The sequence below is a fragment of the Hippocampus bargibanti genome, linkage group LG13 (genome assembly GCF_051943395.1).
Source record: "Hippocampus bargibanti isolate YZ-2025 linkage group LG13, ASM5194339v1, whole genome shotgun sequence".
Classification (NCBI taxonomy): Eukaryota; Metazoa; Chordata; class Actinopteri; order Syngnathiformes; family Syngnathidae; genus Hippocampus; species Hippocampus bargibanti.
Window position 1 is genome coordinate 22,698,421 of NC_142746.1, and position 16,946 is coordinate 22,715,366.

At 45.0% G+C, this 16,946-nt stretch overlaps 2 protein-coding genes across 2 annotated transcripts; one reads left to right on the forward strand and one right to left on the reverse strand.

Annotated features, from left to right (window-relative positions):
* Window positions 1–28: 28 nt before the first annotated feature.
* Window positions 29–5,369, forward strand: bora (bora aurora kinase A activator). The gene is made up of 12 exons (XM_089012778.1): window positions 29–148; window positions 411–554; window positions 1,452–1,558; window positions 1,641–1,686; window positions 1,766–1,844; window positions 1,925–1,966; window positions 2,064–2,120; window positions 2,198–2,451; window positions 2,717–2,864; window positions 3,243–3,718; window positions 4,606–4,746; window positions 5,233–5,369. Exons 2-12 carry the CDS (start codon window positions 411–413, stop codon window positions 5,251–5,253), a joined length of 1,515 nt encoding a protein of 504 aa, XP_088868904.1. The 5' UTR covers window positions 29–148; the 3' UTR covers window positions 5,254–5,369.
* Window positions 5,287–16,671, reverse strand: dis3 (DIS3 exosome endoribonuclease and 3'-5' exoribonuclease). The gene is given in 22 exon segments (XM_089012761.1): window positions 5,287–6,921; window positions 7,018–7,140; window positions 7,210–7,237; window positions 7,239–7,366; window positions 8,148–8,316; window positions 8,389–8,603; window positions 9,618–9,774; window positions 9,853–9,939; window positions 10,074–10,201; window positions 10,619–10,703; window positions 10,901–10,965; window positions 11,238–11,339; window positions 12,083–12,199; window positions 12,293–12,439; window positions 12,512–12,649; window positions 13,485–13,598; window positions 13,684–13,851; window positions 13,956–14,123; window positions 15,049–15,122; window positions 15,202–15,386; window positions 15,468–15,625; window positions 16,117–16,671. Coding segments are annotated over 22 exon segments (2,847 nt in total). The 5' UTR covers window positions 16,336–16,671; the 3' UTR covers window positions 5,287–6,849.
* Between the last annotated feature and the right edge of the window lie 275 nt (window positions 16,672–16,946).

The following is a 16,946-nucleotide window of genomic DNA, read 5'->3' on the forward strand; positions in this document are numbered from 1 at the left end:
TGGTCGATATTCACTTCCTAGAATGTTTCTATTGGCTGTCGGGCTGCGAGGCCGAAATTGAAATAGCATCCGAAAGGCCTCGCGAGTATTCCTTCCTTCCTTCATTCAACAGCGATTTTGCTATCCGAGAGTTTGATTCTTCGACAATGTAAGTATCACACATATCCTACATGTTTAATCTACCATTTAGTTTGATCCCGAAACGACATGGCGATTAACGAGAGGTAAATTTCGAAGGAAGTAAGTATGGTCGAAAAAGAGATCTCATCATGCTAATTTCCCCTGAAACATTTATTGATCCGAGTCTGACATTTGACCTGTCAAAACGAGATGATAAAATCAACATCGGGGCGCTGTATTGCGTTCTTTCCGACGGTAACGATGAGTATTGGTGATTTGAATGACCAAAGATGGGGGACCGCCCGGAGCCACACGTTACTCCAGAATCACCAGGGAGACCGTCAATAAGGAACCCGTTTGAAAGTCCCGACGACTACCACCACCTCCGCGAGCCTCTGGTTCCGAGTCCGTCTGTTTTCAAGAGATCACAAGCTGTGAGTCGCGTCTATCGATCCTGTACACCGATCTTGCTGTCTCTTATGATGTCGACCGGCCGTATTTTGCATACAAGAAAGTTTGTACGGGAAACGCAAAAATTGTTCAATATAATTTTGAGATATTTTCCATTCCGTTTTTGTCATTAAATATTCGCAATCGTGTTAATTATAAGAAATATCGCTACATACTCGTAAAAAGCAAAGTTGATCACCGAGAAATCAAGTCCGTGCGAAAAGTCTCGGAAAGAAACCGAGAAGAAAAGTTCCGGTCAAGTGGAATTTTATTTTAAAATCAGTTAAATTCAACATTTTCACCGTGTTTTTTTTTCGCCTTCATATCATTTCATATTTTTCTTAAAAACATTATACATCGTAAGAACACGAAATCATTATTTTTTTGCTGTGGACTAATTTGAATTTGAAAAAAAGCCACAATGTTCTACAACAAAGAACATGCTTGATTATTGCTAGAAATAATAATAATAATTCATTTAATTTCTAAGCGCCTTTAAATCTCTCAAGGTCACTTTACAGTCACAGGAAAAGTTTTTTTCCTGTGGGTGAGCAGTGGCAGCCACACGCACCAGCGTTCACTCAACCTGGAAGTTAATAGATAGAAAGCTAGCTAACCAGCTAGTAGATAGCTAATAGATAGCTAGCCGCTTAGACAACTACAAAACTAAAAGATAGCCATCTAGATAGCTAATACACTGAATGTCACTAATTAAATTAATAATGATAAAGTTGTAACTTGTTAAAAGTCTTCATGTTTACGTGCGAAATGGTGTTCATAAAATTGCGCAATGAAATATTACACACACGCGTGTATGTTTTTTTCTCAGTAAGTAAGTAAGTAAGGGAAAATGTAGGTGTTACGTTGTGCCTTTTGAACAGGCCCCTTCCGGGTTCAATTGGTCAATCGACGATATGGCCAGTTTGCTTCCAGTGCATATCGATCAAGAGGAGATTCAGCGACAGTCGTTTTACCTCAGCCAGACAAGGTATTTGTCACGTTTCAATCCAAATGCATCGGATGCCTTCAAGTTAGCTTTAAAAGTATCTTTTCCTGTTCGGGATCTTCAGGATGGACTCTGATACTGAAGAAAAACGTCAGAATGCTATCGAGCAGGTCTGTTCCGACGCCAGACCAGACGATTGACGACTTTTGACACCACCGCATATCATATCAATGTCATGTCTGTATTCAGTTTTTTACCAAAGGAGCCATCGTACCTTCGCCGTGGTCTCTGTCAGACCCTGGGAGAATCCCTCGCACGTCAAAAACCGGTATGCCTCCTTTCCTAATAGTTTTTCTTTTTTTGGACATGATCTGTATTCCAAAGTTTAGTTTTCTTCATCTCCTTCAGGGTCTTTGTGTCCGATGCTGGAGGAGTCGGAAAAAAAATCGGGTTAGTCATTTTTCATAAAGGTTAGAGCTTGCTTTTTTTTTTTCTCTCTCTCTCTCTCCTTCCTCGCCATGAATGAACTTTTCTGTTTTTGCCGCAGTTGCCTGTCAGACAATTCTCACGTTACCGGTGACCTTTGATTTGGAGAGACATCTCGGTAAGCCGATCGCGGGCGGGCGGGCGGGCGACGTGACGCCCGGTTGCGCGATCGTGGTCACGGTGTTCATCTCCTAGGGGAATATTACCGCGCCGAGGAAGCGGCGAGCGATGGCTCTCAGGAGAGCCTCAGCCAGTCGTCCCTGAGGCGGAAACTGTTCCTGGACGGCCGCAGCAGCTGCAGCGGTTCCGACGGCTCCGGTCCACCCAGCCCGGATCGGGGGCGTTCCGGGCAAGTCGGGCCGTCGACCCAGGGAGAAGATTTTGCGCCTCCGGCGGCCATGTTTTCGTCCCCTTTATCCTGCGGCGCGTCTGCTTCGACGCCCTCGACGGTGAGTGGGAGAAAAAAAGAAATGGAGGTAACATCCGACTTGGGACCGAGTTCCGTTCCAGTCGAAATCGATTCAAAATGGCGAAGAGAGACTCGGAGGCTAAATGACACGCACCCCCCAAAAATGGGGTCGTTTGTCAAGTGGCAGTCGAAAATGACATTTTGAGTCAATTGATGTGGTGAGAGAGGAAAAAAGAATCAAGGCATCCATGCAAAAAAGGAGTGACAAATTCAACGTAGAGTAAAGGACTTTCCTTTTTGGACAGGGTCAGTTCTCATCCAGTCCCATCCGGAGCGGCGGCTTCCGGGACCGCAGCAGCGTCAGCCCGCTTTTCCCTGACCGCTCGTCTCCGGCCGACGTCACCTCGCCCGTCGTTTCGCCCATCGTCGCGCATACCCTGCGCACACCCACCGGTATGACACTGGATTTGATTTCTTTTTCATTAGATTCATTATCTATTAGCTATCTAACTATCTATTAGCTATCTAACTATCTAGCTGGCTAGCTATCGATTAGCTATCTGGTTGGCTGGCTAGCTAGCTAACTATTTATTAGCTGTCTATTAGCTATCTATTGGACATCTATCTGGCTAGCTAACTAACTATTAGCTATCTAGCTGTCTAGCTACCTATTAGCCATCTGGCTGGCTAGCTATTTATTAGCTAGCTAGCGTGCTATCCATTTGAGTTACTTCCGGGTTGAGTGAACGCGAGGCGAGAGAAGAGAATCCACTCATAAAAAAAATGAAACTGCAAACTGTTTTGTTTTGATCCGATTGCGATCCTGTTTAGGCGAGTGGAAGCGACCTTGCGGTTTGACCCCCCCCAGTTTGCCCCCCCCGGACGTCCCCTCTTTGGCCACGAGTCCGGACGTGGAGGGCTGCTCTCCCATCCGCAACTGCTCTCCGCAGCGACGTCGCCCGCGAGCTCATCCCCGGCCTCGATTCCGTTGCTGCACCAGCCCGCCCCTCATTGCCCCCGTCCTCAATCCCAAACTAGCGGACGCCCAGGACGCCCAGGACCCGCCGTCGGGACTTTTGATGGATTCCCATTTATCGCCCTCTCTGGCTCCGGATGCCAAGATGGAAGAGCGGGACTTTCGGATGGAGGGGAAACTGGAAGAAGAGGATGAGGAGGGGGCTAACGGGGGCCTCGCCGGACGGCTGACCAGCTCTCGGATGGGCAACGTGTCGGCCACGGAAAACTCCCAAATGTTTCTCTCTCTCTTGACGGAGCGTAGCAGCATACGCTACGATTCCAGCATGCAGGTTTTGTGTGTTTTTGAAATATAAATACTCACTCACCTGCACTGTTTTGTTGTAGAAATTCAATTTCAAGCTTTCAAATCAATACTTCGAATTCTGGCATTTGAACGGGGTTTGGGGGGGGGGGGTAGACTTTTGATAACAGCCGTTCATCTCTTCAGATAGAAGATGCGCAGCTCACCAGGGCCTTTTTTGGCCATAAAAAAAATTAAATAAGGAAAATACAGGTAACATCTGAGTTACGACCAGGTTCCGTTCCGACAAGACGTAAACATAAGTCAAAATCTATTCAAAATGGCCGACGTGATGTTTGCACGACAGGATAGTTCGTATGCGATGTCAATCTGTTGTTTTTAAGCAATGTTTTCTATTCAATACTTTTATATACTAAAGTGTTTACAGTTCATTTATAGTTTGCATACCTTTTAGTGTCATTTTTATTGGATTGGATATGCCTTTATTAGTCTATCTATTTTATCATTTTATATTTGGTATTAGCGATTTTTAGGACTGCATAACTGTATCTGTAATGTATACAAAACTGTTTAGTGTACAGTTCATTTCTAAATGTTAAACTTAGCCTGCTCTCCCTGCTAACGGCCGGAAGAGGTCGCCCGACACACACGCTCGGACGCTGAAGGAAAAAAAAGCAGTGTGCAGTACTACAGGAGCTGCCGCAGAGACTGTGTAACTACTGTATTGAGTGTAGTCACGCATTGCTGCGCAAGCGTGTGACATGCTGGCTGGCCAAAATTGTAGTACGCGTTGCCGGCAGGCATATCATTTTTTTTAAGGGTCTGGCGGTCGCAAGTACAGGTGGTCGTAACTCGGATGTTACCTGTATTCTGTTGGCATCACAACCGGTCATTTGCGTACTTGCCATTGTGTAGGTGGACAGCGGCTACCAAACCGCGTCGACGACGGCCGGCAGTCTGACTGACGGCCTCGCATCGGATTATCACGGCAAAGAGTCTTTCAGCGCTAACTTCACCGAAGATGCCTCTCACCTCACCAAAAACTCAAAAGTCAAGGTATCGGTGCCACCGCAACTGCTGTTAAGACATTCTGCTCAACATAGTCACACCCGCAGTTTTTTTTTTTTTAAATAAAAGTACAGTGATACCTCTGCTTACGAACGCTTCGCGAGAATCTGATCTTGGCATACAAACGGAGCGCCACAACGAGTGATGTGTCATTCGCGAACGAGCCGGTTCTTGGAGCTGGATCTCCGAATGTGAACAAAGCTGAAAATTTATTATACATAAAATAAAGTACAGAATATTGTGTGTAGTTTTAAGGCTTATTTACTTGATTTAATTATGTTTTATGGGGAACTGGGAATGTATTGTTGTCATGTTAATGGTTTCCTATGGGAAATTAATTTTTGGAAGAAACACTTTCTGGGAACCAATTAAGTTCGTAAGCCAAGGTATCACTGTACTTTCTTATATATGCTCTGGTGTATCGGCTTAACTGTCATTATTATTATTATTTTAACACTCTTTGTTCTTTTCCAGGTGTGTTATCCTCATCACTGAATTGTTTTGACGCATCAAAAGGGACACCCGCTCCTTGTTTTTTCCAGTACTTGTTTACTTCTTGGTATGAGGTTGCGCAGCAGGTTATCACGCAGCGGCAGTGCTTGCACGTATGACGAAGATTTGCTAGTTTGTTGCCAGAATCAAGCAGGCAAAACCATTTTTTCAAGGAAGCTTATGAAAGTGACTTTTATGTGTTTTTGTTTTTTAACTCGACAATAAGGTTCCTCAGGTGGCACGCACAAATACTGAAATCAACAAAATGGCTGACGTGTTTGCACTTTCATGTATTTTTTGTGATGTGCTTTCTGAGTGAAGTCATAAAAATGGAGGCTGGTTAATACTTGTCACTTGAACCAATGTCAACATGACAATCTTACTTTTGTACGTGTGTTGGTGGTTCGCCATTTTTTTTCCGAGATGGACTGAAAATGTACATCTTGTTTGTTGACAAAATAAGGCCACACCGTGCACCAGCACAAACTGTAAACAACCCTGACTGAAATCTATGACACCATTTTTCTGGTTATTAAAAAAAATATGCAAGCATTATGTGTTCACCAAATGATACATTTTGTCGTGTGAATATAAACTCTCCTTCTCTCTATCAGCTACCAATCAAATCTATATCGGCTAGCGAGCGACTTAGCTAGCTATCGAATCTGTCGATCTATCTACCAGCTAGCTAACGAACAATCAATTATTTATATCAGCTAGCTAGCGAATGTCTCCCTCTATCAGCTAGCGAGCTACTTATCTAGCCATCAAATCTGTTGAGCTATCAGCTAGCTAATGAACAATAACTATTTCTGGTAGCTAGCTAGCGAATCTCTTTCTCTGTCAGTTACCAATTAAATCTATCAGTTAGCGAGCTATTAGCTAGCTATCAAATCTGTTTAACAGCTAGCTAACAAACAATCAACTATTTTCATCAGCTAGCTCGCAAATATCTCCCTCGATCTACCAATCAAATCTATATCAGCTAGCGAGCTACTTAGCTAGCTATCGAATCTGTCGATCTACCAGTTAGCTAACAAACAATCAGCTAGCTCGATAGCGAATCTCTATTAGCTAGCATTCAAATCTATATCAGCTAGCAAGCTACTTAGCTAGCTATCAAAGCTGTCGACATATCCACCATCTAGCTAACGAACAAACTATTTTTAATCAGCTAGCTAGCGAGTGAATCTCTCAATCAGATACAAATTAAATCTATATCAGCTAGCAAGCTACTTAGCTAGCTATCGAATCAGTACCAACTAGCTAACGAACAATCAACTACTGTATTTCTATCAGCTAGCTAGCGAATCTCTGTCTCGCTCTCACACAGACAGACACACACAAACACGAGGTTTTTAATTTGAATTATTCTTTACGAGTTATTCAGCGTCCTCATATCACTTAAACGGCGCTCCACGCGGCTTGCTTCTAAGTCACTGAATGGTATTTGTAGCACTGGGCGAGTGACTTACAAAAAGTGGCATAGGAGGTCGAAAATATGAAATAAAAATAGCGAAGGATATGTTTAAAAAAAATATCGGTATGGCAGTTTTGGTCAATTTGAGTCCAGTTTTTGCTCTCAACATGGCGGCGTCACTAACTGTCCAATCTGGGCTTCTTGTTGTGGCTTTCGGCGGCCGCGTTGGCAGCGACGCTCACGCCCGCGATCTGAAGGCAAAAAGAGAGAGGGGGCCCCGTGTCACTTCCGGAAGACGGCAAGCGCTTAGCGTCCGTCCGTCCGTCCGTCCGTCCGTCCCTTCTTACCACAGGCTCCGTCAAGGCCATGCGGATTTTCTGATGCTGAAGATTGGAGTCGTCCAGGCTGACGGTGACCTTCACCCGCTCAAAAATCCGGAAGGTGTGGCAGTCCACGGTCAGAGACGGAACCTGAAGACAGACGGGCGTCCACGGCGCTTAAACGGCGGGGCCTCATCGCACGCATGGCGCCTTCATTACCTCCTCATCAAAAAGCAGGCGGAGGCCACTTGTCCTTGGCGTCAAAGAAGACCGTTCCCTCCAAGCCGAACTTGGGGATGAGGACGACGATGGCGTTCTTCTTCACGTAGAGGACGTATCCTTCCTCGCTAAGGACGCCTCGGCTCTTAAAGAACAACTGGCAGGGGGAAACAAAAGGGGATGCTAAAGCTACTGTGCGGGCAGGAAAGCTGAGAGAGGGACAATCTGCTTTTCCAACCATCTGCATATACAGCTAACAGCCCACTTAGTTTCTAACTTTTCCCATATTTAAGGCGCACCTTCAATCAATGAAAAAGGGTTTCCAAATGTCATATAAACATGTCACATTTTCAGGGCTATAAGGCGCACCCCCAACAAACGGTGTAGTTTCAACTTTTTCCCATATATAAGCAGTGTCTGAAACTCATGACAAAAAGTTAGCGGACACCAGGGCAGACATAAAGTTGAGAGCTCGAAATGGGGGCAGCTGTATTTTATATAGCGCTTTAACAACAACAGAAGATGTAACAAAGCGCTAACGCGGACAAAAGGAAAAAGTGGCCCCATTATGGAAGGGAAAAAAAAACATGGCCAGAGGTCTGAACGGCGCTTTATCGGCACCCCCGCGAGAAAAACCAGAACCCAAACAAATTCGGGAATGGCGCTCCACGTCGTACTTTTCAATTCACAAATAAATTTGGGAATGGCAGCGAATAGAATAATTTTTTACTGACGTCAGATGGTTCGATTTTCATTCCCTTGAGCGTCGCTCCATCTAGTGGATGCATTGTAGATTGCGCCTTATGCGGTGCGCCCAATGTATGAAAGAATACATTGAAGGTGCGCTTCATAATCTAGTCGAAAATGTACTTTTCTTCAAAGCTGAAGCTGCCTTTGTCGACCCAAAGACCGGTTCGGTGCGGTCCGTGGATATTTACCTGAGTGTGGAAGGCCACGGACGCCCTCTGAGCGTACTGGGACATTTTGTGTCTGTAGTTGAGGCTACTGCACAGCGCCGACAGCTTGTGTTTGTCCGTCAAGTCCGGGTAGGTGCAATCTGCGCCGATGGCCACGGCCAGAAGGCGGTGCACCACGATGTCGGCGTACCTGCGCGGCGGGGAGGGCGACGTCCGCATTGAGTCGCTCGCGCTTACTTGCTAGTTTGGAGCGCCGTTCTACCTTCTGATGGGCGAGGTGAAGTGGGTGTAAATGGGCGAGGCCAGACCGTAGTGATGGAAGTCGCTGTCCATGCCCGAGCAGAAATAGACGGCCTGCGTCATGCAGCGAGTGGCCAGGATGCGCAGCAACGTGTTGAAGTAGGCAAAACCCTCCACCTTGGCCACTTCCAGAGAGTCGGCCAGCGACTTGGCCGAATCGCTGCGCAGCAACACATCCTAAAAATCACCAAAATACACGACACAATTTCAAAAAAAACTTTTTTTGCGGTCAAATACGCATGGGAAAAAAAAGGTGTCAAATGTAAAACTGAAAAAAAATGTTGATTTGTATTTTGCAATAATTCTCCGTATTAAAGTAAAGGTTCCAATTATTTAACTCCAAATAAAGTTCCAAACATTCCAGGGGGGAAAGAAAATAACTACCGTATTTTCCGCACTATAAGGCGCACCTCATTGTTTTCAAAAGCTGACTATGCACCTTATAATCCAGTGTGCCAGCAAAGGTTTTTAAATATGTCTTTCATTGAAGGTGCACCTTATATACCAGAAAATGCGGCCATTTTTTTCACAATCACCACTCAAGATGGTTCTTAAGTAATGAAAGAAAAAAAAAATCCAAACATTGGGCCCACCGCATTATAAGGCGCAATCTATAATGCATCCACTAGATGGAGCCACGCTCAAGGTACTAAAAATCAAACGATCCGATGTCAATAAAATGTATTTAACTCATTCACTGCCATTCCCAAATTTATTCGGGTTTTGGTTTTTCTCGGTGGGGGTGCCGATAAAGCGCTGGTCTCTGGCAATGTTTTTCCCTCCCACGAGGGGGCAGCATTTCCCATTTGTCCACGTTAGCGCTTTGTTTCAGCTTTAGCAATGTATTGCATTATATTTTGTACAGCCGCCCACATTTCAAGCTCATATAACTCCAGACCCATATACAGTAAAGTCTCGTTATATCGATATTCAAGGGAGTCCGAAAAAATATCGATATAACCGGGACTATCGATATATCCGACCCTGTTTGCATGTCATTTTCTCCCTGCGTGCATAGAAATAGTATCGATATAACCGGGACTATCGATATATCCGATATCGATATAACGAGACTTTACTGTACCTTTTTTTCGGATAAAAGAAGAGGGTGTAAGTCCTAAAAGTCAATCTTCTGCGGGTTCTGGAATTGGAGTGACAATGCCAAAAAGCCTGGCACTGGAGTGGACCCACCTTGGACTTTGCTGCCTTGAGTAGAACGTCATAGTTGGAAGGCGGCGGTGCCGGATGTTTCCTCAACAAGGCGCACTCGGCAAATTCGTGGTAGATCTTTTGCGCCACTGCAATGTTGGCCAACAACATGAACTCTTCCACCATGGAGTTGGTCTCCCTGTTGCGACCGAGAGATTTCAGTTCGGCCAGCGCGACAATCCATTCACTCCGTTGGCGCTTTTTGGAAAGTCCTTACATGAGTTGTTTGCTCTGAAGCTCAATGGGGTCATGGGTTTCGCTGTCCATGTGAAAGCGCACCTCCACGGAGGACAACGTCAGCGCCCTGAAGGAAGGCATGGATCAATAGCACATTTTCACAATGCATTTTTTTATCAAGGAGATGACGAATGGGACATTTTGAGAGGATTGTTATTGTTGTCCGCAAAAGTCATTGGGCCATTTGACGGCGGACCTCACCCTTTCTCAATCCTTTGTTTCTTCAGGATCTTGGCGAGGTTGTTGAGGGCGCGCAGGCTTGCGGTGATGTCGTCGTTCTTGCTCGTATCGTCGATCCTCATCTGGGCCTCGGCATACGTCAGAGATGCCTGAAGGCGATCATGGAGACGGACTTATCATCAACTATTTTTTAAACCGCAGGGCGAGGCTTAGTTATGGAAATGTTATTTATGCGAAATGTTAATTACACGAAATGTTATTGACGTAAAATTGTATTGACGCTAATTTTTATTGATGCAAATTCTTATTTACGTGCAACTTTATTTTTTATGCGCAACTTTATTTACGCAATTTTTTTTTGACGCAAAATTATATTGAGGCGCAACTTTATTTACGCAAAATTTTATTTTATTGATGTGAAATTGTATTTATTTTTAAGCATAACTATTTTAGTCTTAATTTATGCTCACCTGCCTATTCCACCATTTTGCAGTGGGGGAAAAAAAAAAAAAAAATCAATGGAACAAAGTCGGACGCTCGTTTGCATGTGGACGTCATGACCTAACCTTGGAGTTGATGACACTTTTGGTGAAGCGTGTTTTCACCACTTGAGCCTCGCGGTTCATCTCCCAGATTGACGAGAAAGACAGCCTTGAAAAGAAAGAAACAAATACATCAAGACGTGTAGAGATAAATCGATACGCAAATAAAAATAGACAAAGAAATAAATAAATACATTAATAACAACAACACATCAATAAATAAATAAATAAATAAATGCATCCGAGACTGCTCAGTTGATGACAAGTGATTTGAGGGTACGGCATTGCAGAGAAGCATGCCCTCACCTGTCGACGTTGCAGCGTAGCGAACACAGATTGGAGCTGAGGAGCTCGGGAACCATGTCGATCCTCTGCGGGACACAACACACGCGCGTAGAAATGAAGTTTGAGGAACACGCGTCACGCATGTTGTCTGCGTGTTGGCTTGTGCTCATCCTTTTGTTGTTTTTTTTTTGTTCTTTTGACTTCAAGACGGCGCCGCGAGAGTGGCTGCCTTTCCAGCAGCTCATGTATTTCGTTTTTCTACTTTCATTCCTTTCATCACTTTGCTGCTGTGAAATGTAAATTTCTCCACTGTGAGACTAATAAAGGCATATCCAATCCAATCCAATCCAATCCTCACTTTCCCGCAGAGGTAAACGGTGGTGCCTCGGTTGGCGGCCTCTTTGTCCAGAGCGTTCCCGGGTCGGATGAAGTGACTGACGTCGGCGATGTGGACTCCCACCTGCAGCACAAACAAATACATCCATAAATAACATACAAATAAATACGTAAAATAGATTCAATAAATAATACGTAAAATAAATCAATGACTACATAAGAGATAAACAAATAAACACATGACGAAACAAACAAAGAAATACATAGAGTGAAGAAAATAAATAAATTAGACAAATGGATGGATAGATATATATAGTTACTCGCTAGCCAGCTGATATAGTGTTGCTAGCTAACTAGCGATACATTTAGAGTTGCTCGCTAACTAGTTATCAGATATAGAGTTGCTAGATATCTAGCTAGCTCGCTGATATAGATTTGATAGCTAGATAGCTAGCTGATATAGTTGCTCGCTAGCTAGCTGAGAGATCTAGCTAGCTAGCTCATATAGAGTTGGTAGATAGCTAGCTGATAGATATCGAGTTGCTAGATAGCGGATAGATTAGTTTCTAGCTAGCTGATATAGAGTTGCTATATAACTAGCTAGCTTGCTGATATAGATTTGATAGCTAGCTATCTGATATAGAGTTGCTCGCTAGCTAGCTAAGAGATATAAAGTTGCTAGCTGACTAGCTAGCTGATAGATGCAGTATAGAGCTGGTAGATAGCTAGACGACAAGCTATAGAGTTGCAGCTAGCTAATAGATGTAGAGTTGCCGGCTGACAGATATATAGTAAGATAGCTAATAGCTAGATAGCTAGATATAGGGGAGAGCGGACGGGCGCTGGACAAAGGCGGGAGACCTTGACCTCAAAGTTGCCGTTAGGCAGCTGTCGACAGTGGAGGGCGTCGTCGATGTCCGTGCATCCGGGAGGATCCACGCTGCACACGCTCAGATGCCTCAGGTCCTCCCTGCCCACCACGTCCTGCGAGGCGCAGCCACACGCAACACGCACAACTTTCAGCGCTTTCAATTTCTTTGTATTCGCGGGGACAAACATTGGAAAGGTGTCATTTACCTGCGCTTTGATGCCCCACGGCATTCTGGGAAGAAAACTAAGCACGGCTTGAGAGAAGGCCTGATGGGGAACGTCGTGCTCCAGGAGCAAGACTTCTTCTTCCGTCTCCTTTTCGCCCGCCGCGCCCAAGCTGCGCACAAAGTGACCCTGAGGAAAAACCACACGTCAATCTCTGTCTGATTGATCGCGTTGAGTTCAACGGCGGCAACGGCGACGCACATTGGGATATCTGGAGTCTTTGGGCCAGCCGTCGATGGCCACCAAGATCCTCTGGCCCGCTAAGGTGGACGCTTGGCGGGTTTCGATGCGGATGCGCGGAATGCGGCGGTCGGCCGGCGTGAAAAGGTGACGTGTCGACTAAAGATAAAAAAGAAAAAGCAGATTCTGAACTCATTCACTGCCAGAAGTGGAAAAATGTGCCCACTCCATCCAGTGCCAGGGTTTTTGTCATTGGCACTTGAATGTATCGAGGTAATAGGACTACATAAACATTTAATTCAGTGTAAGAAACGTTAGGCTCTCTTCTTTCATCAGAAAAAGAGTGAATTCCTAAGTTATATGGCTGTGGAGTTATCTGAGCATGAAATGGGGGCGGCTGTACAAAATACAATACACAAAGTGCTAACATGGACAAAAGGCATACGCTGCCCCCTCGCGGAAGAGAAAGAAAACATTGCCAGAGGTCTAACCAGAGCTTGATCAGCACCCCCTCGCAAGAAAAAACAAAAACGGTAACAAATTTGGGACGGTGCTCCACGTCACACTTTTCAATTCCTGAATACAGTCGGGAACGGCAGCGAATGAGTTAAAAAGCAAATGGCCGCTTGGACGCCTTTTGGCAACGTTGCCATGGAAGCTCCTCCCCTTAAATCGACCACGGCTTCCTGTTTACTTCCACTGCCTCGGTGGCAGCGTAATATGTATGAAAGAACGAAAACAGGAAGTGTTTCAAGATCAGCCCGGTGGTCAAATCAGTTTCATCTTGATTTTTATGCCTAAATTACAGGAAATGAGTCTTTATTTGTCTCACAGTGGAGAAATTCCCATTTCATAGCAACAAAAACAAAATACAGGAGCCGCTGTAAAGACAGCCACTCTCACGGCGCCATCTTGAAGTCAAAGACAAAAACAGACACATGACATTTCATCATGTACTGAAGTGCTTTTTTGTTTGAGAAGATGTTGCCATTACCTCTTTGATTTGGGAGACATTGAGCATCCCGCAGAAGGGCCTCCAGTTCCTCTTAATGATCCCCACGATCTTGCCCGTGGGCTTCCTGTCCGCGTGCCCGCCGCCGCTTCTCAGCTGCTCACCGACAGAAAAACGGCCATCAAGCGGAGAAGCGGACTTCTAAATAAGCCGGCCGGGATCGCGCCCGACGGCAACGGACCTCTTCTTCCTCTTCTTCTTCGTTGGTGTTGGCGTCGTCTTTAGCCGAGCCCACATCCTGCAGCATGATGGAAGACGGCGCCGCCCATTGGCCGCGAGGCAACAACTGCACGGCCACCACATCTTGGTGCACGGCTCTGTTCAGGTGCTGGAGGCCTTGGATCAGGACCTGGAGAGTTTTGGAAAAGTGGGCGTTCACACAGAAATACAGCGGAGTGATTTTTCGTGAGGCTAAACGCGACGATTGCTTTAAAAAGCACTTAGGCGACGTACCTCCGTGCAGTCGTCCTCCTCTTTTTGGATAAAAACTTTGGCCTCCAGGTAGTTGTCCCTGCTGGCCTTGAAGGTCCCCTGCAGGAAGGAGCCGCTTTTGATGCCAGCCTGGATCCTGGACAGCAGGAGATGCTCGGGGAATAACACCCGACCGCTGGTGATTTCCTTCTGACGGCGGCAAAGGGGATATTTGCAAGTCAAGTCATTGCGAAGAATTAGGCTTTAGGACTTTGCAATTGTAACTCATTCACTGCCGGGATTTTGCAAAAATGCGGCCGCTCCAGTGCCAGCGTTTTTGAATTCCAGGACCCACGGAATATTGACTTTGAGGACGACAAACATTCGATACAGCGTTAGAAACCTTAGACTATCTTATTTCATCAGAAACAAAAAAGAGTTAATTACGAAAGAATATGGGTCTGGAGTTATCGGAGCTTGAAATGAGAGCGGCTATCCAAAATACGATGCAATACATACATATTGATTTTATCTAGCGCTTTAACAACAGCTAAAGCTGGAACAAAGCGCTAACATGGGGGAAAAAAGGGAGGGGGAAATGCTGTCCCCTTATGGAAAAGAAAAAAACATCGCCAGAGGCCATGGCCAGCGCTTCATCGGCACCCAAGTGTAAAAAAACAAAACCCAAACGAATTCGGGAATTGCGGTGAATGAGTTAATCATTCAGTGCTTCACCCGTATAAAAACATTTCGATAGGCTGTGATTATCAAAGTGTAGGACAGGCACAATTACTGTTAAATTGTGAAATGATTATTGAATTTAAAAATGCACATAATCTTACAGTGGCTTCAAGGTTTTATTTTTTTAAGGCAGTTTATCGAGTCGATTAACTCTCAAATTAATTGCCTGGATTAACCGCCTCATTGTGAAATTCTGAATAATATTTTGTCTGTGCAAGAAGAACAGAAATATTCAACTCAGTGGGCGGCCATTTTGCACTTGCTGTCGACTGAAGATGACATCACATTCGCTTGCGCCCGTTTTCCGACTTTGGCCATATTTGTTGTGATTTTGGGTGGCGACAACCACCACAAAAACTCCAGAAAAAAATCCACAAGGAGCTCATTTGCTTACCTTGCCATCATTTGACAAGGCGAGACGATCCACCAGCTCGGGATTGGCGATCAGGCCCTTGACGTACTCCTCGACTGGCGTGGAAACAAAGGACACCTTAGTGCGCGATCATCACCGCAATCTGGCCATTCAAAAATTGACAAAGAGGCTTACATTTGTACACCAACAGGCCGCTTTCTTGTGCCTTTTGCTTATTTGCCACGTCATTAGTTAGGAGTACCACCTTGGGATCATCGGGCTTCGCCAGGTGCTCGCTGTACCACTTGGTTGCCACACGGATGGCTCGGTCATTCCGGTCGTTGGAGCTCTCCCCCGGTTCTTGTTCGATGAACGTTTCTCTGTAGGAATAAAAGGAAACTCACAAGCCGGTACAAAGGAGAAACTGAAAGAGAGATCTAGCGAGCCATGCACTTTGCTACCTGTGGTGTTCGTTGGTAAAAGTATAGAAGTGCCTTTCCTCCTTGTGGATGAGATCCTTGAGACGTTTGTAGACCGGCGCGCTGCGGTGGCGTACTTCCTGTAGAACGCTCTGGAGGATGATCACGTTGCAAATCACGGGGTCTTCCAAAACATCAATCTGTGGGATACCAAAAATAATGTGAGATTGTTGTCAAGTTTATTGTGAGTGTCATAGCCATGTTAATCTCTGTTAGCCTGACTATGGGGTTTGGCATTACGAGATAGCATTAAAGTACGTAGATTATCGTGGGACAAAAATGATTTGGTGACACTGTTACATTATCTTTTATTTATTTTTCACCAGGCGGGGGCGAATGAACATTTTTAATGGCGAACTTTAACGCTGTCCAATTTAACATTTGGGAGGCTGGGTTAAAATATGTACATTTGCACTGCATCTTTTATCATTTTCTTTGTAAATATGTGTCATACACTTGGCAGTTCAGATTTAGCGACATATTAGAATTAATTTTGCAGCATATCATCACAGAAGCGGAAAAAATGGCAAATGTTTCTATATTCTGCCTTCCTGGTGTGGCTCGCAAGCTCGATTGACAGCCTGGTACAACACGAGAAGGTTTGTTTTGTCTTTCTTTTCTGCTCTCTCACCTGATGTAAGAGCACATTGGTGTCTGGGACGAGGTAATGAGAAAAGGAGCACAAGTTGCTCTCGATGCATGCTTCTCCCTGGAGCACAGTTGAGTCCTGGCGGCACTGCTCGCACGCTTCGCTTCCACACCAAATGTCGTCTCGCAAATAATGCTCGCGTACTACTTTTATCACCCGGCCGCCCCGAGTTTTCTTAACGAAGGTTTTAGATTTTAACATGATGGCGATGTATATATTTAAAAAGAGTAAAACTTAAGTGTTTTCGGCTAGCATTTGATTCAAAATAAAAACTGTACGTCCCATGTGAGGATGTGTTCCCCGTTTGGTGGGCCGACTAAATCAAACCACGGAGCTTTAGCTTTACACACGTAACGAACGGTATTCGCGTTTACTTTGTTCTGCTTAATGACATGCGCGTATATAGTATTACACGCGACAGTCGAATTTAGTATTCAAAACAAACAAAATCTTATGTTTTATGAGAACAAAATACTATAGCGATAGTTTTGGTCGGCCATCTCAAGAAAGCCGAGCAAACGGAAACACGGGAGGCAGCGGGCAGTATCAAAACGCAGCGCCTCTGTCGGTTGAAGATGTTAGTGCGTTTGTTATGTCGCACTCGAACGCACAAATTAGCAGAACGATTATGTGTTGCCGGTCACGTAACCGTGGTTAAAAATGTGACCGAATAGTACGAGGTCTAGTTACATTTTAATAACGAATAAACGCTCAATTTTGTAAACAAGTACACGTGTACAAAAGGAGTTGTACTGCGGCGTATGTGACAACAGGTGGCGGTACAAGTAACAAGGGTACGTTTCATTTCAGTA